This window comes from Dysidea avara, chromosome 14, assembly GCF_963678975.1.
Source record: "Dysidea avara chromosome 14, odDysAvar1.4, whole genome shotgun sequence".
Lineage (NCBI taxonomy): Eukaryota > Metazoa > Porifera > Demospongiae > Dictyoceratida > Dysideidae > Dysidea > Dysidea avara.
This window is the reverse complement of record NC_089285.1, coordinates 4,710,700-4,736,309: the sequence shown is the minus strand read 5'-3', so window position 1 is coordinate 4,736,309 and position 25,610 is coordinate 4,710,700. Positions and strand designations below refer to the sequence as shown.

Below are 25,610 nucleotides of genomic sequence, written 5' to 3'. Positions count from 1 at the left end.
TAAAGGCTCACGTGATTTCCATCCTTACAGTGATTTAACATTTGATCCCGTATTTGATGTCTTGTCTAGTAGTTGTAGCAGCCATAACTCGACATGAATTTGGTACAACTAGTAGCCATACTCAATCATGTGAGTTTGAAGAAACACCTATTAGTTTATTTCTACAGTTTCTAACACCGAAACTCTGGGTGCTAGTGATATGTTGTGGATCTTGAAGTTGTTTACACCAAGAATTATGGTATTAAGCTGTTGAGAGAGCAAGTGATGAGAAAAAGATGCCATTTTGGGTGATTTTTGCCTGATACCAGGCTCACCCAGATAGTTAACAATCTCAGAAATTAGTCATACTTGGTATGTGACTTCTTTGCTGATGGATGACTACTGTGGGATGAAGAAGTTTTGGCTATCGTTCGTTTGGTCTTCGTGGACAAAAACCCGTTTTTGGACCCCAAAATCTTGTCTAATGATGCAGCAACGGCAATCATGCTTCACCAATTAAACTACCAATACTTTTTGGTAAAGGTTTGCTCACAGAGCAAGGGTCAAAGACTGAAGTGCAGTATTGTGATAAAAGATCATCATTTCAGGGAGTTAGAGCTCGTAATCTTGTGATTTGCAGATATTTCCAATCCAAGAAAGCAACTGCTACTGCAGCTGTATTTTTAGTCCAACATGTAACAGCAGTTAGCAACTTATTTTGAAAATGCCAATTTTTTTACACTGCATGGTAACCCTAAATACACCAACAGTTTGTTTTAATGCTTTTAACCCTTAAACGCGCATGAAACTTTTAAGGAATTGAACTGTGAATGCACATGTAACTTTTAAGGAATACATGTTTAGACAAAGCAAACTTATATGGTGAGGAAAGATAGCCTTTCCTAACTCTATTAGCCTAAAACAAGATATCAATAGAAAGCTTATTCATTGGCCTACTTGGGGAAGGCTAAATAACCACTGTAACACCAAAGGCTTACTTGTTATAAAGCGAAGAAGAATAACATCTCACTTTATCGCAACAGAACATTCTTTGTCTTGCCTGTCATATTGATTGTGGGTTTAATCACGTGAGCTGTATATGGCCTGATTCGCCATTGATGGCGATTCGACTAATACTTGTTTGCAGCGATTTGGACAAACTGGCAAGGAGTTATAGATCATTTTCTAAAGGTATGTAGCACATTTTTGTAGTTCTTTGGTAAGAATTATTTTAACAGTGAGTTTTAGTTCCTATACTTTGATCGTAGGGTAAACCCCTAGGTATCATTTTAATCCTTATTACATCACGAGTAGAATGGCACAAATTACAAAGCCATATGATGAACGCTTCGAAAGTTACAGTGCTTTGTTTACAGCCATGCGTAAAAGCCTATATATAGGCTCATGCGTTTTCCAGGGGCATGCATAATCTGCCTATATATAGGCTTATGCGCATTTAAGGATTAAAAAGTGCCTGGAAAATACCTTACCCAGCTTGTTAATCTGTTTACTGCACAACATACAGTATCTCTAGTGTTAACTACAGTAATCACTAACATTGGCTGTGTGAACTCCTTCAAGTCCTCTGAGTCATTAGTTAGTCCAATAATATCCTTTAGTAACCATACCATTACTTCTGACATGGCCTTCTCACTAACTGCTTTAGCACCAATATTGGCACATATTTAATATTCAATTTCCATCCTGCATCATATGAAATAACTTTAATAGCAGTTTTTGTGAATGAATGAATCTTTAGTTTTATGAGAAAGCATTTCTATTGTGTTTATAAACTGCCTTCATTGTAAGCCGATATTGTTAAGGTTACAGTATAGTCACGGGCAATCATTCAAAATTTTGAATGCCTATTGATACTTTTTGAGAAGCCCATAAAACCAGTCTAGCAGCGTGAAAAGTTTTAAATGAAGGTGAAGCTCTTCATATTTAATGTTTTTATGTAGCTACAGTGTAGTTTGAGGCAGGTGGAACATTACAATTTGTTGTAGTGACACAAGTAAGCCAGCCCATACACTCAGCTCCAGCTGTCACTACCATGTTTTTCCGCTGCCAAATACAGCAAAAGCTGTAGGCTCTATTGGCTTTTCTGGGGCATAGTGATACTGTATATTAAATTTATTAGATCCTGTGGAAGCGTTTTTGGTGTGTTTCTCCCCAGTGACTCAGATACAAGCCTTCAAAGAGCTTGTTTCACTCGAAAAAATTACTAAAAGGTCAATAAAATGTCTATACTACCAGTAACCTAAAAAATCGCTTCCACAGGACCTAGATATTTTAGTTGTTTAGCCACTTGTGTTGAAATTATAAGGATTCAGTAATCTGTTAGTCTGGATTTTGACGGTGTGTTTTTTTATAAAACATCGCGACCACACACCCAAGAACAGTCATTGTTCTGTAGTAAAAACAAACAAGCACAATTAGTTGTATTGCTAACACAACACAGTTGTTGAAATTATTTATCCCTGCTTGGTTTAAAGCAGGTTTTGTAATTTGTTCCGCCTATGCATTTTAAACTATTCCGTAACCTTAAGGAGACTTTTAGAAACATTTCAGCTACTGTACACCATTGAGACTTATTGCTAGTGTACTCTTTATGTGGGTGACTTTCATGTTAATGGTCATTCACCCACTAACCTACATGAAATGCAAAAATCACCTGTATAAAATGTTCATAGAGCTGATTCCTATAAAAGAAAAAATGGTGTTTTTTGGTGTTTTTTTTAAATTATTAAAATGAGAGACAATACTTTAGCCACCCAGATGGTTAGTGATGATGATAAGTAGACTAGAAAAAATAACTTGCATTTGTACGGCTTACAAGTATATATAGAGGACTTGCACGCGTGAAGCAACTGTTGCTAGGCAGACATGTTTCGGGACAACTTTCTATGGCGCATATTGGGTCAGAATGAAGGTAACGAGATTTATTCACTAAGCGCTGGGTATAGTGGCACTGGGAAGCGGGGCTGGTTTCGAAATAGAAGATCTTATCATTGGCTTCGTGAAATAGGTGGCTAATTAAATTTTGATACATTACTCACCAATTCTAACTTCGTCGCCTTTTTTAACGAGCTGTGTGGTATTTACAACACAATTCAACACTGATTCGCTTCATTACAGCCTGTACCAAATCCTGAGAAAGCGCTTTTCAGCCAAAACACTGTCCCGAAACATGGCCGACAGCTACGGTTGCTTAGCAATTACGATGATTTACGCCACGCTGCAAGTCCTCTATAGACAAGTACACAAAAAAAATGGAATTTTCAACTAGAGTAGGGACCATAACACATCGATAAAAAGTACTGAAACAAGCTGGAGCAGTGCATGATATTAAATCACAGTAAATTTTATATCCCTACTGTGCATTTCCATTGTGGTATCTTGAGCACAGTAGGGATATAACACTTCTTATTGTTTTATTGTGATTTAATATGCACTACTTCAGTTTGTTTCAGTACTTTTTATCAATGTGCTATGGTCCCTACTCTAGTTGAAATTTTTTTGCATACTTGTTAACTTTTTTTGTAAAATAAAATTATGACTGGTAAACCCATGTATACCACATCAAAAGAAAGAAATGGTGCCGCGTCCCAGCTATCAATTATTGTCTGAAAAGTGAAGTATCCATTATGCTTCATTGTCAACTATGTTCAACCCGTTACACAGCATTATGAATCAACTTCAATCAAGAACTTTTTGAAAAGCATCTCTGCAATCAAAGTAGCCCCTATGAAAAATATGGACAATTTCAGAAGCCATCATGTGCTACTGTCAAATTGACACTTTTTGTTGTCAACAAAGATAAATAGTACACAAAGGAGGACACTGGTACAGTAAGTCCAGCATTGTACGTACTGCGGTATGCCAAAAGGTACTTCTCAGGCCAAAGCGACGTCGAACAGTGAAAAATCTAGCCCGTAGCCTTAGCCGTTATTGAGTTACGCTTGCCTGAAGGCATCAGTCAGTCAGTCAGTCACTAGAAAATTCCATTTAATAATTTCTTTTAAAATTCCATAGCAACTTGTTGAAAGTATTTCAGGTCGATCTGAAGGCTTGCTAACCAACACTGTTTCATCATCATCAGGGAAAAGTGAGGCTGGTTTTTGGGTGATGTTTTTCATAGCCACGCCCACACCTTTGTGGTCCCTACTAAACTGTATGATTACAGATGCTTACAACAGCAGTTGTAACTTACAAACACAATGATATACAGAGTTGCAACTTGTACCATCATGTTTATCATGAATGGGGGAATCCTATGATATCCATGAAGAAAGATTGATCATGTACGATCACTCTGACATGACGCAAACAATGCCCATGACTCATGTATCACATCAGTCTACTGCAACAAAACAAAGTTTCAAACACCCTTGAGTAGGCAAATAAGATATCAAAGCTTTTACTGTTAGACTCTTTCTTCACAAAGAAAAAAAGCATTTTAAAACTTTATTACACAAGTATTCTAGTTGTTGCACCATTATGCCAGGTTTTTGCAGATCCGGTCACAAATGATTCTGAATGAAACTTGAAATTTTTAAGCAGTACTACAAATGAGCCAAATCCCAAAATTTTCTTAATGTTTTTGGGGAATCAGCTCAACACATGAGCATACTATATAGTCAGCTAGTAATCTTAGAGCATACTATATAGTCAGCTAGTAATCTTATTGTTTTATAAATCCCTACATTCAGTTGAGAGCCACACAGCAAAAATAGTGTTCCAATACTACTTATTCTAACCCCGTCTTTATTCAGTATTGAAACAACTATTTTTTTAAAAATCCCTATAACGAGACAAAACGAACCTAAAATCTATAAATAACTCTGATGTTATTCTCTATTGAAGGCTGAGGTCTATTTTTGTTTGAGAATTTTTGGACTTTTGATTCCAACACGTAAACATAGACAGAATAAATACAGTCAGTATTTGTATACAAATTATGCTGTGCCATATTCTACTTTTTTAAATTAGGACATTTGCTCAGTGGGTCACATATTATAATGTGTATGGCAACACGTCATCAAAACTGACAAACCACAGCCCATGAAGTGATGCCAATAAACATCGTAGCTAAAAGAACATTATACAATTCATTTTACAGTTCCAGTGGAAGTTGTGGTTGTTCATATTTTAGCTACACATCTGTAAAATTCAAGACCACCTGTATGTGACATAATTCCTTCAAATGTTGTCTGCTGCTAATACATATTTCATTTATTTCAAATTATCCACACATCCCTTACACTTACAGCTGGAGATCACCAACTATCACATCACAGGGTCAGTTACTCATAATAATGGTACTACAGTGGTGGAGGCATCAACCAGAGAGTTCTGTATAGCAAGACACTTGTACAAGACAACTGATGTGTCAGCCAGTCACAATATTGGTAGGGTACTAGCTCATCGATGTTTTGAGACTGGATTGTATCGAGTGTTGTGGGAAGAAGACTGGACCATCAAGAATAATCCTAAGGTACTGTACATGTGTGTGTTGGTGTACACACTAGGGCTGGAATGAAGGTCAAACTTTAACCTCCCATGCCAAGCTTCTTTCTAGAAAGCTACCAAAGATTATGTCATGTTAGTAATTAATGATCATAATTGGTGTACACCCATATGGTGTCACGCTTTGTTACAGGATCTAGTAGATTGCAAATGTGCCACAAATTTGTCAATAATAGTTGTATGCCCATGGCTTTTGGACTGATTAGTCATACCAGTATCCATGGTTACTAAGCTTTGGAGGCACCGTTGAAGGTGCCTCCAAAGCTTTGTCCTAACCCTAGTACATACGGGTAAGGGGGAGTGTCTAATACAATATTAAATTATCAGTTGTGTTCTATCTCACTAGGTAGTGTCATTCATCAGTGGTGTGAGAAGTGAGGGACTACTATTGAATGAACCAAAATTTAGTGAAAAAGAAATGTTGTAAATACATCAAGATTTTATAATACATGTTATCATAAGTATTTATATGAAATTACAAACACTTTATTTACTAGTACAGCAAAACCTCACTTAACAGTGACCTCTCAAATAAGACCATCCTTCAATGTCAATGATTATATTAAAGATGGTCTCTGTTAATGAGGTTTCACTGTACTTCGTATTCAATAAAAAGTTAAAATATTCATTATCATCTTCTCCATCTACACAAGAAGACAACATGGTCACACAATATCCACACATGATAATTGCTCACATTTTAATATGTCTACCTCGTCCACCACTAGCCACTTGTTCCCCATTAGTACTCCAGTCAACACTAAACACTTCATCAACATGACCTGGTAGATCCATCAGTAACTTCCTGTTCTTAATATCCCACACCTGTAGGGAAGGGTGGGTAATGAGTGGGTGGGGCTGATAGTGCAGGTCACCTTTAGTGTACTATCTGAACTACCACTACACAATAACCTGCTGTCTGCTGACCAGGAGATCTGTATGGGAGGAGATCACGTGTGTACAAATGTTTAGTACAGAACTTGAAATAGTATAAACAACTAGTACAATATTATGTTAGGCAATCATTCCTCGCAATGTTCTATGAATGGAAATGGTATCGGTGCCTGTATATATGACACTAGTTAGTTGACATCTTCACATACACAATACCAGTACAGCTCACCTGATATATAGCACTGACATGACCTCAAACTGGTAATGTACCTGTGTGGTGTGTATACTAGTAACATGACTAGTGTAACTACCTCCTCACTGACTTGCCCATCCTGCCATTCCATAACTTCACTGACTTGTCAAATGAAGCACTAGCAATGAGACGAGCATCAGGAGAGAAACTGACTTGATTAATAAGTTGTTGACGACCTAAACAATATCATAATAGCAACAGTTTATAATGGTGTAGGGACAGTGCTAAACTACTATACCCTGTGAAAAATGAGCAGTACAAGTCCTATATAGTGAAAATGACACGTCTAGATGGGTTTTAGCTATCAATGGGACCACCCAGCCAAACTAAGAAGGTGTTAAATCTGGGCAATCAACAGCAGTCAGATTTAGAGAGGACACAAAGATATGTGGGCTACTTTTTCATTGGGTATAGCAAAGTTCAATACTCTCCCTACACCATTATAAAACTCTTATCTGATGTTAGTGACCACTCAGAGGTGGTCACACCATTATGTGATGATATTCTACTATATGTGATGATATACCAAACATGGAGACTTGTGATGGATACAGCATGGAATTATATTTCGTGAGATTCACTGCATGTAACACTGGTATTTCTCTCTTACTACACAATAGTACAGCAGTTAGTAGCTCCAAGATGAAAAATACAACAAATAAAAGGAAAAATAGTCACATTTCCGGTTGCGCATGTGCTCCAACACCCGCTTTTTTCTTTTGCTGCACGCAGTTGGTAGCTCGTGTCATGGTGTCTGAAGAAAACTCAGAGAAGACTGTTAGTTGAGAATGACCAGTCAGAGCACAAGAAAAGCATCTGAACTCCTGGATGATAGGGAAGCTAGGGATTTGTTGATCCAGAAGCTTAGAGAAGGTGGCGAGGGATCTGCCGAGTACTGGGGCTGAAGCATTCATGTTCCCTTCAATAAGTAACATGATTCCTCAAATGCGTAGCAGCACTACTAATCACAACCCCTGGCTGATGTTTCCATTTCCCATCACCACGCTGTTCCCACTATTTTGGGAACCAGCGGCTACCGTGCCCACTGGTGTGGGTCAGTCCCTCCCTGGTTCTGCAAGTTTGCTATGCCAGGTCAAGGAGGAAGCTCAACCTTCAAGAAACGGCAACAAGACCCCAATGATTCGAGGCATTTTTTGAAGAAGGGCGTCCCTGCAAAGTATGGCGGCAGTGCCACCAGCCATACTCCTAGCAACAGCCCAACCCCAAGTTTTTTAAAAGGAAGGGAACAATTAGTACAGCAAACACATACTGTATGTATGCAAGACCAATGATTTTTGAAAAACATTTTTACCCCTATTTCACTTACCCACTTCTGGCTGCGGGGCAGCTCCCGTATTGTGTTGAGACTCAAGACCTGGCAAACCATAACAACCGACCAATGGATACTGCAGGTTGTCAAGGGTTACAAGCTTGAGTTAATGTCTACCCCACTTCAGCGATCTCAGCCTTTGACAGTAGTAGCCAAGGACGACCAGACACCGGTGACAGAGGAAATGCTGAAACTGCTGGACAAAGGAGCAATAAATGTTGTCAACCCATGCCCCAATCAGTTTGTCAGCAGGATTTTCCTGGTTCCCAAGAAGGACAGCTCCTTCAGGCCAGTAATCAATCTCAAACCATTGAATCAGTTCATGACAACCACACACTTCAAGATGGAGAGTCTGGCCATGCTGAGGAATCTTCTGAGACCAGGAGATTGGGTGGCTTCAATCGACTTGAAAGATGCTTACCTGTCGGTGGCAATCTGGGAGGAGCATCGGAAATATATCTGCAGTTTGCATGGAGCAGCAAACTTTACGAGTTCCAATGTCTCCCTTTTGGATTATGTATCACCAAGCTGCTGAAGCCTGTACAAGCACGTCTCCTCCACCAAGGAGTCAGATTAGTTATGCACTTGGACGATATGCTGGTGATAGCCCAGAGGAGTGAAGAGCTGGAGGGGCAATTGCAACAGATAACATCGCTGCTAGAGACCTTGGGTTTTGTAGTGAACCAAGAGAATTCACAGCTGGCTACGTCACAGACAATCCAATACCTTAGTTTCCTGATTGACTCCAGAGAAATGAAATCAGGCTAATGGAGAAGGTGACACAGTTAGTGAGGCTATGCAGGGAGGCCCAACAGAACAGTCCTTCTCAAACCAAGAGTTAGTCCAGCTAATAGGGAAGAGACAGCCACTCTCCCAGCTGTCTGCCAGGCCCTACTGTGGTACCGGGAATTGCAACGCTTGAAGAACCAAGCCATTCAACAGTCTCAGTCGTTCTGCTAACAGTTCTAGGTAATTTATGTGATGCTCCCACTCTATCTGGAGACCATTGGCCCCTGTTTGTATGCCCCTGCAGATGGCACCCCAGCCCTGCAATGATGCATCTGTCTCCACAGTCAAGTCTGGCTCCCGTGTCAGCATGCTCCTCCCATTCGCTTGCACCTTTCTGGTTGACAACCATTGTAACTCCAGCTGGGCTTCCTGATTCAATGATAGCCACATTTACTGTGAAAGCATTCACCAAGAGCCAGAACATACACAATCATCTGCATATGGACAATCGGACAGCCGTATTTTATGTGAACCGCATGGGAGGAACATGATCCCTGACTATGAGCAGACTGGACATCCAGCTATGGCAATGGTATCTAGATAGGGAACCTGTTCCTATCGGCAGATTATCTACCCACTGCATAGCAGACCAGGAGTCCAGTTATCAGCAAAGTGGCACCTTGTTTGCCTCACGGCTTAACGCTCAGCGGAAGCAATATGTGAGTTGGAGACCTGACCTCAACGCAATGGCTACAGATGTCCTGCAAATTCCACAGACCAAGTGGACAGAATATGCTTTTCCACCGTTCTGCCTAATAGGCAGTTACCTCAAGAAAGTCAGATGAGAAGGCTTCACTGGTACTGGTAGCTCCAGTATGGAGGTCCCAACCATCGTACCCAGCCCTGCTGGAGCTTCTGATAGACTACCTCCACAGGACCCAGAGCTTTTGATGGACCCCTCCGACAACCCACACCCTCTAGTAGTAACAGGAAAGCTGCACCTAGTCACCTAGAAACCATCTGGCATAGAGAGCAAACAGTAGGAATTTCTGGAGAAACTTTCATACTATTGGCAGCAGGATGGAGCACTGGAACAAACAAAACTTATGAGAGTGCTTGGAAGAAATGGGACAACTGATGTACAAAACAACAAGTTAATCCCCTTTCATATTCTGTCCAGAACTTCCTAGAGTTTCTGACAAACTTGTACAGGAACAGTATGCAATATCAATCAATTAATACCATACAATCAGCAATATCAATGACTCATGATTGTAATGAAGGAACTCCTATTGGGCAGCACCCACTAGTGTATAGACTCCTGAAAGGGATATACAACTCACGACCCCCGTAACTAAGATACTCAACCACATGGGATATGGACATAGTGCTCAGATTCTTCCAAGCAATGGGCAACAATGAGGCCTTGCTGCTGAACCTGTTAGGTCAGAAAATGGCTTTACTGATGGCCTTAGTGGAGGCCAGCAGAGTTTCAGAGCTTCAAGCATTGGATTTACAATACCTATAGTGTTGTGTTACGTGCTCATATGTTCGCTGTATTGATTGTTGTATGCTTTGAAATCTACCAGTGTTACATGCAGTGAATCTCATGAAATATAATTGATGATTTGACGAGAGCCCAAGGGGCCTGAAGTTAAATCGTAATTTAGGGCTGAAACAAATGTACAAATACATCCTCCGAAGCTTCTTTCGAAAATGTTTCCAAAGCTTCAAAGCTTTGTTACAAATGTCATGTTGACAATTGATTAACACAAATGATAGTTATTACAAACTCCTACACTTACAGCTCCAGTACAACCATTGTTTAAACTATAACTAACCATAAAATATGTTAATGGCAGCTTCCACAAGGAGTGACTACTTGTACAACTAGTTTACCTTGTTAGTATCCATGGTAACAAAAGTTTGTGGGGCTTCCGAATATTATGAAACCGAATGAAGCTTTGAAGCTTTCAACTATTTGTCTCTACCCTACCATAATTATATGAGTGAGATGAGCAAATGTAACCCTACCCACCCATTATGTCTCTTTCCCTCCTGTGTTATTTACTCTGTATGACTCGCTACTCTAGCAGCAAAATCACAAGCGGGTGTTGGAGCACATGCGCAACCGGAAATGTGACTATTTTTCCCTTTTTATTTGTTGTATTTTTTTATCTTAGAGCTACTAACTGCTGTACTATTGTGTAGTAAGAGAGAAATACCAGTGTTACATTTGCTCATCTCACTCATATAATTACGATACAACTTCAGGCCTCTTGGGCCCTCGTCAAATAATCAACTACAACGTGCACATTAGAACACTTGACATCATTACTAAGGTCATGTGTGATGAATTTTCTTACTAGTTGCACTGACATGTGACCACACATACTTTTATAGCCAACTGTGACCCTCCAAATGGGAAATTTTAGGTTAGTGTATATAATAAGGTCAACTACATGTTCTCCAGTAAGTGCTGTTTAAATAATATTGTATTTCACTGTACCTACCTGTCATTCTAGCCAATGGTTTTTTGCCGGTGGATGGTTGCCATAGGAACAGTGTAAAGTCATCAGATCCTGACACAAGTAGTTCTTACTGATCACTTCCTAATACGGTAATAACCAATGTACCATCAGTATCTATTACTGGTGCTCACCTTCAACTTGTTATACCTTGTTAATGACAACTGGTGGAGGTCACCTGTGTAGAGATGTAAATAAATAGCACATTATGTAATGCTAAATAACATCATTACGTATCAATCAAGGGAGTCTTCTGTATTCATTGACACATACAGTAAATGTAACGTCATGAAAAGCCAAAATGGCTTCAAGACATTTTACCGATAAGCACAGATCGTATGAGATCTATAGTAGGTCATACAAAAGAGAACTACTACACAATACCTTCTGGTTTAGACAGTCTGTCATTAGCTGGTTCATATGGTCCAGTCCTTAACATATAGTCAGTGTTGAGACATAGTGTGTTCACCTGACAGGAGCTCACATGATCCAGTTACTACTACATGTACACCACTAACCCAGTGACCATGTCCTGATAGTGTCCTACATAATATTCCCTATGGAAAGGGAATATGTCAACTCTGCAATGTGGGTATGGATAATACACACACACACACACACACACACACACACACACACACACACACACACACACACACACACACACAAACACAAACGCTCACGGACGCACGCACACACACAAACATACACATCACCCACACATGCATGCACGCACAAACATACACACACACTCACATCACGGTCTCTCCACACTTTCACAGTCCTATTTGTGATGAGGTATATATCAGTCCCTCTCCACCCCATCGTACACAAGTCACTGACTGACTGTGACCAGTTAATATCATCACTGAATGAGCTAGCCTTGTATCCCATATGTGAACTGTACTATCCTATAGTGTGGAGTACATACACTACTATCCTATAGTGTGGAGTACATACACTACTATCCTATAGTGTGGAGTACATACACTACCATCCTATAGTGTGGAGTACATACACTACTATCCTATAGTGTGGAGTACATACACTGGAGTACATACACTACTATCCTATAGTGTGGAGTACATACACTACTATCCTATAGTGTGGAGTACATACACTACTATCCTATAGTGTGGAGTACATACACTACTATCCTATAGTGTGGAGTACATACACTACTATCCTATAGTGTGGAGTACATACACTACTATCCTATAGTGTGGAGTACATACACTACTATCCTATAGTGTGGAGTACATACACTACTATCCTATAGTGTGGAGTACATACACTACTATCCTATAGTGTGGAGTACATACACTACTATCCTATAGTGTGGAGTACATACACTACTATCCTATAGTGTGGAGTACATACACTACTATCCTATAGTGTGGAGTACATACACTACTATCCTATAATGTGGAGTACATACACTACTAAAACTGTATAGCGGGTTTTTACTGCGTCTATAATTTATCACGAATCTTAAAAGTGCGACACAAATTTCCGCAAATGCAACTATCCGCGAAAATAAATTCTGCTGATTTTTTAATTTTATTTCAATTACTAGAAACGCATTGAAGCTTGAAAGAGGAAATGGAAACGTTGTTAAGCAGTTGTATACATGGCTACCACGTTTATAAAGACATTTTGGATTCCTGTCATTGGCAAGGAACTTACTTGCATTTAAAAGTGAGAATGTGTGAGTCGGTGGGGCACTTACTGCACGCCCTCTCAAGGATATGCAGTTTGTTTTCGTTTCATTGTGGCACAATCATAATACATATCGCAAACACACAAAGGTTGAAAACACACGAGATAAAATAAGCGCAAATTTAATTACCGCGGCTAGCCACTGTTCGCGAAAATAAAGTCCTTGCGGTAAAAACCTGCTATACGGTAATACATACAGTATATTACTCATTGTGTACTATACAATCTTGAGTTATTGTGTTCTGACACTGACCTTAGATGAGCTGGCCAACAGACGACAGTCAGGATCCCTACCAGAAATTATGTACCATAAAATATTACGTACGTAATTTTCAATGCAAAATATGGTGTATACACAATAAATAGGCTGCTATGATCGCTATACACAAAGTGCAAATGTTACAGTGGTTGTTAGACCTACATAAAGTAGCTTTCACAAGTATCTAATTGACTATACTTTCCATTGGCACCAACAAAACGACAGAACAGAGCATCAACAGATTCATTGCAGAAATTCCAGACACAAGGTCCGTATATGAGCTTACTTACTTACTGATGCATTGGTCTCCATGACAACCATGTTATCCACTGCCTGTGGCCAGTTAGCGATTTCCCTAATTGCTTGCCAGTTACTGGGTCCCATATACACACCTGTAGATATAAACTAATAACAATTGTATCATGGTGTGTAGAAGAGGGTCATATTTTTCACATAAGGATTGGATATTTCTCACACTGTGTATGTAGTAGAGTATGTAATACTGTGTATAACTGTGTAGTAGTAGTAAGATTAAGGGTGGTAGAAGGAAATGAGGTGGACAACTTCACACATTTCACCCACCTTGCCAGCTTTACATCCTGATGCAATCTTCTTCCCATCAGGTGACCAGGCAATACTGAGGATCCAGTGGGAGTGAGCTGTGTATGTAGGATGAGAGAGGGAGATAATCAACTCTTTGGTATGCACATATATGTATAAATAACAAAATTATGTTAGCTGTGCAGTGACTATTCTGAGCATCACAGGAATAATTGTGAACAAAAGAAAATTTGAGGAGGACAGAGAGAGTATTGACAAGATAGCACGTTGCATCAAAGACACATGATAAACACAAATCCTAGGATCTGTGGAAATATGTTCAATGCCACTGCATGTTTGTAATTGATAGTGACCTCTAACTAAGGCTGTGTGATAATAGTAAAACCTATATCTCGATAAGTGATAACCATTTTATCTCGATAATCAAGACACACGGTAGTGTGTCGTGCAGCCCAAGAAGCCGGCGCACCACACTGTGAGTATATTAACAGGAAGAAAACGCAATCTTCACACCTATGTAGCTCTGTGGTCCCTAATCCGATTGGAACCAAATTTGCTAGAAAAGTGCTGGCCAGTTAGGGGAGTCTACATACCAAATTTGAAGAAAATCGCTCCAGCCATTTCCGAGATACGAGCGAACAAAATTTTGTTTTAATTTCTTGGTTTTTTCTTCTTCTTCATCTTCATTTCGCACACTTCACAAAATCCGCCATAAAACACAAATGCGTGCTCAGATCGGGCTGAAATTTGGCACACGTAAAGGGCTCATTAAGGCAGATCTCAGTACCAACTTTGGTAGGAATCTAATGAACATTCACGGAGTTATGACCGATTATTTGTGTAAAATAAGGTCGAAGGTCTGTCACGTCTACAGGGTAAACCCCTTGGAGGAATCAGTTGAAAATTGATATGTAGATGGAGCAACTATCATAGGAGTGCCTTTTTGTGGTTTGAAAAGGAATCGGGATAAAGACCATGGAGATATGACACAAAACCCAACCTGTGTCACAATTACGCGATCAATTTTTATGAATAAAAATACTATTAATTTTCATGTCTACCAGGCAAACCGCTTAGAGCAATGAGCTGAATATCAGTATGTAGCTGGAATAATCATCGTAGAAAGTCCTTGCAGTAGCACAGTAGAATCAGATTACAAACCACTGAGTTATGATTCGAAAGGCAACTACGTGTAGCAAATGCGAGATCAAGATACTCTAATAGAACAGTCACCCTAATAGAGCATTCAGCTGCATTTACAATTATATTACATTGCAAGTTATTCTGTAGGGAATTCAGCTACAAACAAGTCACCCTGTAGTCAGATCAGCTAGAAGAAGGTACCTAATAGAGAGTTCAGCTACAAAGAAACCATCATGTAGAGAGTTCAGCTGCAAACAAATCGCCCTGTAGAGAATTCAGCTACAAATAAATCACCCTGTAGAGAGTTCAGCTACAAACAAATCACCCTGTAGAGAGTTCAGCTACCAACAAGTCATCCGGTAGAGAGATCAGCTAGAAGAATCACCTTGTAGAGAGTTCAGATACAAAGAAATCACCCTGCAGATAGTTCAGCTACATTTCAAGTCACCCAGTAGAGAGATCAGCTGCTAACAAGTTATCTATAGGACATGTAATAAATGTGTGTATGTATTTGTATTATATAATATAATTTGTACAATTACTGATAAAATCTGAGTATTTAAAATCTGCTTCATCTTGTTCTTCTTCCTGTGGTAAAGAAAAAAATGACAGGTTAAAAAGCCCTAAAGCCAGCCATAGGCCGGCTTTGGGGTATACAAATACAAAAGAAGTGAAACCTAATCCAAAACAGCTAAGCTGTAAAAAAAGAGTGCGGCAATCAGAAAGGCTATGGTGAAAAAAGATGTGAAATCCAAGGTAGCGGCCAAGAAATGGCTGTGATGGTAAGTTAATGGTAAAAATTTTAATAATGACAATTCAGGTGAATTTTGTGCCAAGACCAAGCGCACCAAAATTCACCTGAATTGTCATTATTAAAATTTTTACCATTAACCTACCATCACAGCAGCCATTTCTTGGCCACCACCTTGGATTTCATATCTTTTTTCACCATAGCCTTTCTGAGGGCCACACTCTTTTTTTTACAGCTTGGCTGTTTTGGATTAGATCGATATTACCTTGATAATAATGTAGTATTGTAAGCACAGCTTTACATATTTGTGGACACATTTTACGACTTACTCAACTAATATGACACATTTCCACAAGTTTCCATCTGATGTGGTTGATATACAATAGATTACAAAGATTTACTATTATCTCAATAATCAAAATTATTATCTAATTTATGATAAGTGATTTAGCTATCTATAGATAATCTTTTAATCCAAATTATCTCCCAGCTACTTCCAATGTCAAATACAGACCTTGATATACTCATTGACTATCCATCTTTTACTTGACTTTGTCCTACTGGAACACAGCACCATCTTCAGAAACAGACACACTAGTGTGACCGAACATGTGATTGACACAGTGGATGCCCCTCCCTGTTAAAGTGTGTGGCAAACTCATTTTATTTGATCAAATGTGTGTATATCCAACTACAGGTAATAGTAGCTGTACCTAGTAATAGTACTTGGTGTACTCCTGGTATCTTTGTGCCAAAGGCAAATGGTGAAGTGTGCATTATGCTGATTTCATCAGCTGAACAAGACCACAAAGAAGGACTGTACACAGTGCCAAGAGTGGATAGACTTTTAGCAGCAGAAGTTTCATATAGAGAGTACAGAGTTCTGCTAGAGCTGTACTGATAATCAGATTGGCCAAAATATTGGCCACCAATGTGGCATTTTTTACCAATATCGGTATCGGTACAGAACAGTAGGAGGACCGATATCGCTACCGATATTTATACAGCAATAGTTTGTACATAAACGGATTATATATTGGTTTTCTACATTATCCATGTGGCTGTTTAGTGCCAGTGGCTTATTGTTCACTGTACAGCAAGCACTACGCTATGAGAAGGCATACAAATGGACGCGATTCTAGTGCTTCTTGCTAGAAATTAAAGCTTATCAGTCTTAAATGAAGCAGTTATATAGTACCTTTGTAATATAAAAGAACAGTCACAGGATAACCAAGGAAACCTACTGTACCAGCCTTCGCACAAGCCAATAAAATGCAGAGTAATGCAGAAATATCCGTTTAAGGCTTCATGGGGAGTATGCATAAAAATGTTTGTGGGTACCTAATTGTCTGGATTGCACAATAGAAACCCAAGCCACTATTACCACAGGCATAGAGCGAGCAATGAATATATCCACATGTTGTTGTAGAGTAGGTAAATATACACTTTTGCATAGATTATCTATGACTTTTGTTTGTAATGCAAATATCGGGTCGACTATCAGTTATCGACTTCTTTTGGTGGTATCCATATCAGATATCAGTACATGCCAAAAACCACAGCTCTAGCACTGGTCAGCAGTGGTTAAAAGAGACCATTACCTTCTTAAAACTGACCAGTACAATTCTTACATATATCACTGATGCACATGCAATATACTCTAATATACCACACAAATATTTTAATACAACAAACAGCATATCAGCTCATGTTAACTTTGTGCCACCACTCGGGAATTCCTGGGAAGAACCCTGAGATTAATGAGTTAGTGACCTATACAGACATGAAGAAAATGTTTGATGAATGCACTAGCGAATCAGATGACAAGAAACTCCATATGAAAGCTTTAATCTAGATTCCAAATATCCCCCTTAATGAAAGATTTGTAAAGAACTATCAAAGATATTGCTAGCAAAAACTTTGTGATAACAGATACACTACCACATGGTTCATTTGAAAAGAAGGACATGTGTAAACATGTTAAAGGTGGCTGGCTTTTTCACTGATAAAGCATTTTCAAAGGGTATCTATCTTGTGGAAGAAATATTTGCATTTGCCCTATTAGTGACTCAATAGTGAGTCACAATAGCTCTTTTGTGTACCATTAAAATACCTGCCAATTCTCTGTCCAAACTACCTAATGCTTTAGCAGCGTTTTACTGTATACATACAAGTTTTCGAGGGACATAATTTTCGCGGATCAACAAATTCCACGATTTTCAAGGAACACTTGTTTTTCACTTAGGTTACCTATTAGTGATAATCGTTAATTTTCAAGGATGAAAATTTCGTGGAAAGCAAGCAACCGCAAAACTACGCCCCTCGAAAATTTGTATGTACACAGTAGAAGTACCGTATAGCGGGTTATTGTAGCGTCCGAAATTTCCCACGAAGTTTAAAAATAGTGGCAGAGAATTTAGCGATTGAATGGCAACACTAAAATTTTAATCTTGCTTTTAATTAAGATACATGCAAAAATCCGATGTGGAAACACTTGTAACAAGCTTAAACCAGTTTTGTTTTAACTAATAGAGTGAAAACATAGTGCATGACGTCATACACGCAACCGTTGCATCGATTTGTCTGCTGTCTTTCGCATCCCCAGTCGTATCCATCGTTAACTATACTCTTCATGGGCTGGGAGAAAGATTTAACTGAGAACTGGACCCTTGCTAGCAGGCCTGCAGACTAAATCGCAATCCCGTTTAGTTCAAGCCATTAGTTTGCTTGGGTCACGAGCACCTTTCCTTATCCGCACTTCTTGCTTCGACTCGTATTAACCGTACACAGCTTTATTCCTAGGCAAACGTATCTTTCCAGAGTGCTCAGTGATGAAGTTGCAGCCTCACTAAATCACGCGATAAGGTTATTATCACGGTGCCAAAATTCTCGCGAATTAAATTTTAGTGAATGACCCCAAAATTCCTCGCTATAAAAACCCACTATACAGTATCACAAACAGTACAAGCTCAAAGAGCAGATCTCCTGTGTTTTGGGTAGTAAATATACCTTTAGAACCCAAAGTTACCCACCAGAGTGGTTAAGTCCCTTCAACCAATACAGACGATGATGATCGTAGCTGATTATACTAGTCCATCTTTTGTCACAAAGTCAAGTCTTCCACTACTCAACAATAGTCAGTTATTGATTGTGGAACAGGAGGAACACTCACAGCTCCTACTGCTCATGCAACTACATACCAAACATGTCACTACTGAACTGTCCTCCTTATGAGATCCTGTTTAACTGTCAGTGGCTACCTAACCAGTACTGATCTATCAGTCTGACTACAGTGAGGAGCTGAGGAGAAACCTCTTTCAGCAAAATGAAATAACAGCAACACTCATAAAAGAGTATAACCAGTTAGCCCCTGAACAACAAGTCCTGGCAACAAAGCTTGGATCGTTATAATAATAAAAGGATTACCAACTAGAATATTGGCAGGTGCATTCATTTGAGTGTAGACATAGCATTTGGTAGTGCCTACACAGAATACCATGGTGGAACAAGACTGTAGAACTCTCCTGTTTACTTATGAGTGAACTCAGACACAGTCATCTAGACAACACTCTTTCTACATTAGATATCATCTCCTCCACAACTAGACCACATCTTGTGACTACTGGACAAGTTGTCAAGACAGTTCAGAGGTTTGGCAGGACACTAAGACGGCATGTGATAACTGAACTGTTTGTATTAGTGTTGGGCAGTATACCAAAAATACCATATGTCATGGTATTTTCATCAAACAGTCTGAAACGCATTTACTTTCAAATATACCGGAAATATTGGAATGAGTGTATTGTGCTATGAGGAAAGCCAGACATCAGATGTTGGCATTTAATTAAGTAATATGTTAATGGTTAGGATGTGACCACAAGACCAGCCTAACAGTAAACCGTGAGGTATCAGGATACAACCTAGTGCCAGCCTACTTTTATCAACCAGGGGGGAAAGGAGGGCTGTACCCCTGTCAAAAAGATTATGGAGAGGCTTAGTCACCCTAAAATTATCTATAGCTGTCATTGAGAGCCTAGTTCAATAGCATCAATAATTCGAGATACTCTAATAGAGCAGTCACGATCTAGATACTCTAATAGAGCAGTCACAGTATTCTTCAGAGTAGCAGTATAGCAAGCTATGAATTAAAGAGATGTGGTTGATGGAGGGTAGCTATGTCAGCAGGTAGTAATCCTTTTTCTTTTGGTCTTCGACTTTCAGCTAGGCCATGACATCACCAAGCTAGACCCCCAGCCCCTCTTAAATAAAGGCGTCTCCTCCGCCCCTGGTATCAACTGTATAGATGTTAGTAAAATGCATTTATAACCTGTTAGCCATGAGTAACTTTTACTTGCCCAACTTTGGATAGTAACTACAGATTAACACTTAACTGTTGTTATCACAAATAAAGCAATACCAAGTTGATTAAAAGTGTGTTATTAGCTGACTGCCAGGACACCATGAAATACCGGATACCGGGGTATTTTCTCAATACCAAATACCATGATCAAAAATGCCATACCGCCCAACACTAGTTTGTAAATTCTATTGTACATTAATGATTTGTATTATACAGCTATGGAGACTATTATATGATTGTATCCTTGTTATACACAGTGTCTACCATGTGATCTGTATCTTCAACACATGTACACAGTACACACTACACTATACACACCTTTACAAACATGATGAGGAGTCTCAGTACTGCTATCCCATAATCTAACAGTACAGTCACCTGATCCACTAGCTAGACCCCTGTATAACATAATGATAAATTATATGAACACACACACACACACACACACACACACACACACACACACACACACACACACACACACACACACACACACACACACACACACACACACACACACACACACACACACACACACACACACACACACACACACACACACACACACACACACACACACACACACACACACACACACACACACACACACACACACACACACACACACACACACACACACACACACACAACACACACACACACACATGTACGTCCTTTGCAGTGATTGGTTTTAAAAGAGCCCAATTGTAATACTAAGGATGGAGCTGGACTGTAGTTACAATCACTAACTGACAAAACCATACATAACCAAGGAACAGGTAACTACTACACAATACTTTGATATAAACAACTTGGCAGCTTTAACTCCCGTAGTAGTCAGTGTAATGGTGTAATAATCAGATAATGTATACAAGTACACAAAAAATTTGGAATTTTCAACTAGAGTAGGGAGAATAGTACATCAATAAAAAGTACTGAAACAATCCAGAGTTAGTGCACGATATTAAATCACAGTAAAACAATAAGAAGTGTTATATCCCTACTGTGCATTTCCATTATGATATCAGCACAGTAGGGATATAACACTTCTTATTGTTTTATTGTGATTTAACATCATGCACTACTCCAGCTTGTTTCAGTACTTTTTATTGATGTGCTATGGTCCCTACTCTAGTTGAAAATTCCAAATTTTTCTGTGTAGTTGCTTGTTAACTTTTATTTTATTATGAATGGTGAACCCACGCACACCGCATCTGAAATGGTGCAGCGCACTGTAGCTATCTATATCAATTATCGTCTGATAAGTGAAGTATCCATTATACTTCGTTGTTAGCTATGTTCAACCAGTTACACAGCAGTATGAATCAAGAACTGTTTGAAAAGCACCTCTGCAATCAAAATAGCCACTATGACAAATACAGACTATTGCCGTTACGAAGGGAAGCCATCATGTGCTACCACCAAATTGACACTTTTTGTTGTCAGCAAAGATGAATGGGACACAAAGGAGGACACCGGTAAGTCCACGAAGAATGCATTGTATGTACTGCGGTATGCCAAAAGGCACCTGTTGGGCCAAAGCAACATTGAACAGTGAAAAAATCAAGCCTGTAGCGTTGTCGAGTTATGCTTGTCTAAAGGCATCAGTCAGTCAGTTACTCAGTCAGTAGAAAATTCGGTTAAATAAATATTATTTTAAATTCCATAGCAACTTGTTGAAAGTGTTTAGGGTCGATCTGAAAGCTTGTTTGGGATTAGTTTTACCTAACCAGTACTGTCTCATCGTTGTCAGGGAAATGCGGCTGGTTTTTGGATGATGTTATTTTGTGGGCCATGCCTACTCCTTTGAGGTCCCTACTCCTTTGTGGTCCCTACTATACAGTACTATTGTACTGTAAGATATGTATGTAATTCTATGTTATCAAGATAACTTTTAACAGTGACCTGGAAAAAGCTACATGTATTGCAAGATATAATACAGCAGAAGTACACACACATCTATTTTACACATAAACTTCCAACATTTCATACCTACACAATGTCCTACACACACTCACCTTCCATCAGGACTAAATGATACTGCTATGACAGCCTCACTGTGACCTGTGTGTAACAACAGGAACATAGTAATCACTATCAATATGAAGTGCTCTTTATCATACAAGTTCATAGTATGAACTTTTAGCTGTAGTAATAGTCTAACAGGAACACCTCTGAGACTCCCCACAAAATGTGGACATGTTTACAACTAAACACATCACATGATAATCCCAGTCCAGCATATACACACTTCATTCAGATTACGGTATACTGTGTAGGCCACTCCAAATAAATTCTCTGTTTCGCATCCACCACCTGCATCTCTTTACTGCCAGCACTAAAATGTTGCATTATTCCGTATTTTTCCATTATTTTCCTGGTTATTCTTGTATGCTGTACAGACTCAGTAAAAACCATCTTGCATGGTGAACAAGCATATACTAATGCACACACTACAAATGGACATACACACAGACAGACGCACCTGGCATATTACTGGTACACCTCGTCACTGCTTGAACCTTAAACCTGGCCTGTGGTTGGTATTGTATCTCAACCAGCTTCTCTGTTTGGACATCTTCTAACTGTTCCAGTGTCTCCTTCAGCCTCTTGTCTATCCGATGATCACCAACAAAAAAATTTATAGGAGATCTTATCCTGTGAAATAACAAATTGAACTATAATAACAGCAACCAAGTTTGCTGAGCCTGGCAAATACAGGCACACAGCATATGGGCAATTCCATGAAAATGTCAACCAAGACCTTAAAATTTAAAAGTGTATTTGGAGTAAATCCTACTGTGTCATTTTAAAGCTAGATACATGATGTTCACTATTATACTGTTTGTAGCCAAATATGGTCAACAGACAACAACACATGGTTCCTTCTTTAATAAGCATCATGACATCTAGTGACCTCACACTTTACTGGAACTTTGTGCTATTTTACAACATATACCTCCTACAGTCAGGAATAACAAATTTTTTATTACCATTACAGTATGTTTAGATCAGTTGTACAATACATGTAGTTAGACTCTACTTAGGCTGTTTTGGGTGGGTAATAAATCTCATATACTCCACCTTGTTTTCTAATATACTCCACGCCTTCAGGCACAATATAACATATGCTCAAAATCTAGGTTTATCCAATCGCTATGCATTGTTCACGAGCAGTGATTTAACGAGCGTTATTATTTTGTCACGTGAGGACGCATAGTTGCCATGGCGCAAGTATTATCGCAAGAAAACCAGCCGCTTTTGCCGAGCCTACAGCAGAAACAGCCGTGGATGAGGTAAGTAATCTGAGTGTAATGTGAAATAGAGTCTAAAACAGTTATACGGGCACAATGTGGAGTCTATGAAATTTATAAACCCTCAGGCCCTTAGTAGCGCTCTCACTTCGCTCGTGCGCTACAGCCTGGGCCTTCCGGTTAATAAATTTCATAGACTCCACACTGTGCCCGTATAACTATTATTTAAGGGGTCATCCATAATTATCAGCATTTTCACAAGCGTACAGAGAGTACTCTTTTACTTACCCCGTCCCTCCTACCAAAAAGCATACTATAAAAATGTTGATGTGATAGCTATTATATTTTTATGGATACATCAACCTGCTAATCCTCTGACTTGTCAAAATGTAGGCACTGAAGAATGTTGATTATTTATATCCCTACTGTGTTCAAGATACCATAATGGAAATGCACAGTAGGGATATAACACTTCTTATTGTTTTACTGTGATTTAATATCATGCACTACTCCAACTTGTTTCAGTACTTTTTATTGATGTGCTATGGTCCCTACTCTAGTTGAAAATTCCAAATTTTTCTGTGTACTTGCTTGTTATCTTTTTTTTGTAAACAATTATTATGACTGGTGAACCCACGCATACTGCATTTAAAATGACGCTGCGCACACCAATTATCATCTGAAAAGTGACATATCCATTACGCTTTATTGTCAGCTATGTTCAACTCGTTACACAGCATTTCGGATACCTTGGCGGGAAGGAAGGAAGTAGAATATGTAAAAGATGCTTCATGCAGCCGAATCTCCCATTATGCATGGTGATGTGAAAATGTGAGATGAAATAATTATGGTAGTGAAACTAACAGATGGACGATCTGTGATTACTGCTGATCTGTGATCACTGCTGCTTTGGTTTCTCATTCATCAGGATACGCAGCACATGAAACTGACATGGCATATGTTTCTGTAAAAGCAGACATGTACAGTTATGGATAGGTAAGTGTGAGCATGTGAGTGAGAATCCAACAACACACTTCACTTGCTATTTTGTCCACTTGTAGGTATCTCTAGCAACATACATGGGTAAAGAGGCATATGACAAACACCAAAGTTGGTATGAATACTGTATCATTTATTTGCAGTGTACTCACTATGTGTGTGTATGTGTGTGTATATAACTCATCCGCTGTCTGTGTTGCAGATAAGGTGTATGGTTCGTAATAAGTACAGCAAATGTCCGTATGCAGAATGTTGGCAATAATCACACCCAAACATGAGTTTTACGTACTGCTCATGGCAAATTGCATCTAACATTGTAGCTTCAATAGAACAACTAGCAGATGGTATGATATCAACAGAAGATAATGTCAGATTGTTCCACAGCACGTTCTTCATGATAATAACAGATGGATGGGACAGGACATTGACATGAAAGATATTGCGGAATGCTTGTGGCCAGGGCCATGCCATCAGGTTATGAATATCATACATGTATTGAAGGTGCGATATGCAATGATACATCCCGATACTCTGATGCGTGAATAATTACCGTACCTGCTAAAACATGTAAATGATGCATGTCTGATACTCATGGGTTATTATTGGATATAACAAATTTAGGTAAAGAGGAGCATTGGAGACAAGTTACGATCAGTTTTGGCAGTTTCATTATGCACATGAAGTCAGAAAATTTGAAGGTAAAGGATATTATTTAACGTGTATATGTATGTCCTGGAATTCCATTGACAAATGATGTATTTTTTGAAAGAGAAGATGAGGCACACTTAATCAACGAAACTTAGAAATATGTGTGCTCATGACAATATGGTATATTTAAATTGTAGTGTATTGTAAGTCATGCTAGAAGTGGTGGACCAGCAAAGCTGAAACTAGAGCAATAACCAGAGGCACTCAGTGATCCCAGTTCTGGTCCAACACATCCAACCATAATAGGCTCACAGAAACAGTCGGTGGTAAATGCTGAACATCTGTTCAGTCCTAAGCTTGCAACATTCTTGAAAAACAAAGGATATGATTTTGAAAGGTATATCAGGATTATGTGGACTTCGCCAGCAATGAAAGAGGATTGTCCATCTTGCAAGTATAAATACCAATTTCTCCAGATGACACTGACAGATCTGATGGTATAATAAAAGATATGATTTTAGTCTACTAGTGGTGAACAGGCATCAAAGACTTTTATTGGCCAATTTAGACCTATACTCTCTGTTTTATTTGTGGTGAATTTCAACACTGTGTTAGGCTTTTCGAAGGAGACCCTGATAGCACTTGTTAGGCTGAGAATGGCAAAGACGGGAGTG

General features: G+C 39.1%; 1 protein-coding gene and 1 pseudogene across 1 annotated transcript; one reads left to right on the top strand and one right to left on the bottom strand.

Moving 5' to 3' along the window:
- On the top strand, window positions 1–5,990 carry LOC136244885 (large ribosomal subunit protein uL18m-like). Its single transcript, XM_066036433.1, has 3 exons — window positions 1–129; window positions 5,252–5,476; window positions 5,855–5,990. The coding sequence occupies exons 1-3, from the start codon at window positions 94–96 to the stop codon at window positions 5,933–5,935; spliced, it is 342 nt and encodes a 113-aa protein (XP_065892505.1). The 5' UTR covers window positions 1–93; the 3' UTR covers window positions 5,936–5,990.
- Window positions 5,907–24,759, bottom strand: LOC136243972 (notchless protein homolog 1-like; annotated as a pseudogene).
- Between the last annotated feature and the right edge of the window lie 851 nt (window positions 24,760–25,610).

Excerpts from the sequence above, each read along its gene's own strand:
- LOC136244885 (XM_066036433.1), top strand. The coding sequence starts at position 94 with ATGAATTTGGTACAACTAGTAGCCATACTCAATCAT. Across the intron at positions 130-5,251 it reads TAGTAGCCATACTCAATCAT|CTGGAGATCACCAACTATCA; the intron begins GTGAGTTTGAAG and ends TTACACTTACAG. Across the intron at positions 5,477-5,854 it reads CCATCAAGAATAATCCTAAG|GTAGTGTCATTCATCAGTGG; the intron begins GTACTGTACATG and ends CTATCTCACTAG.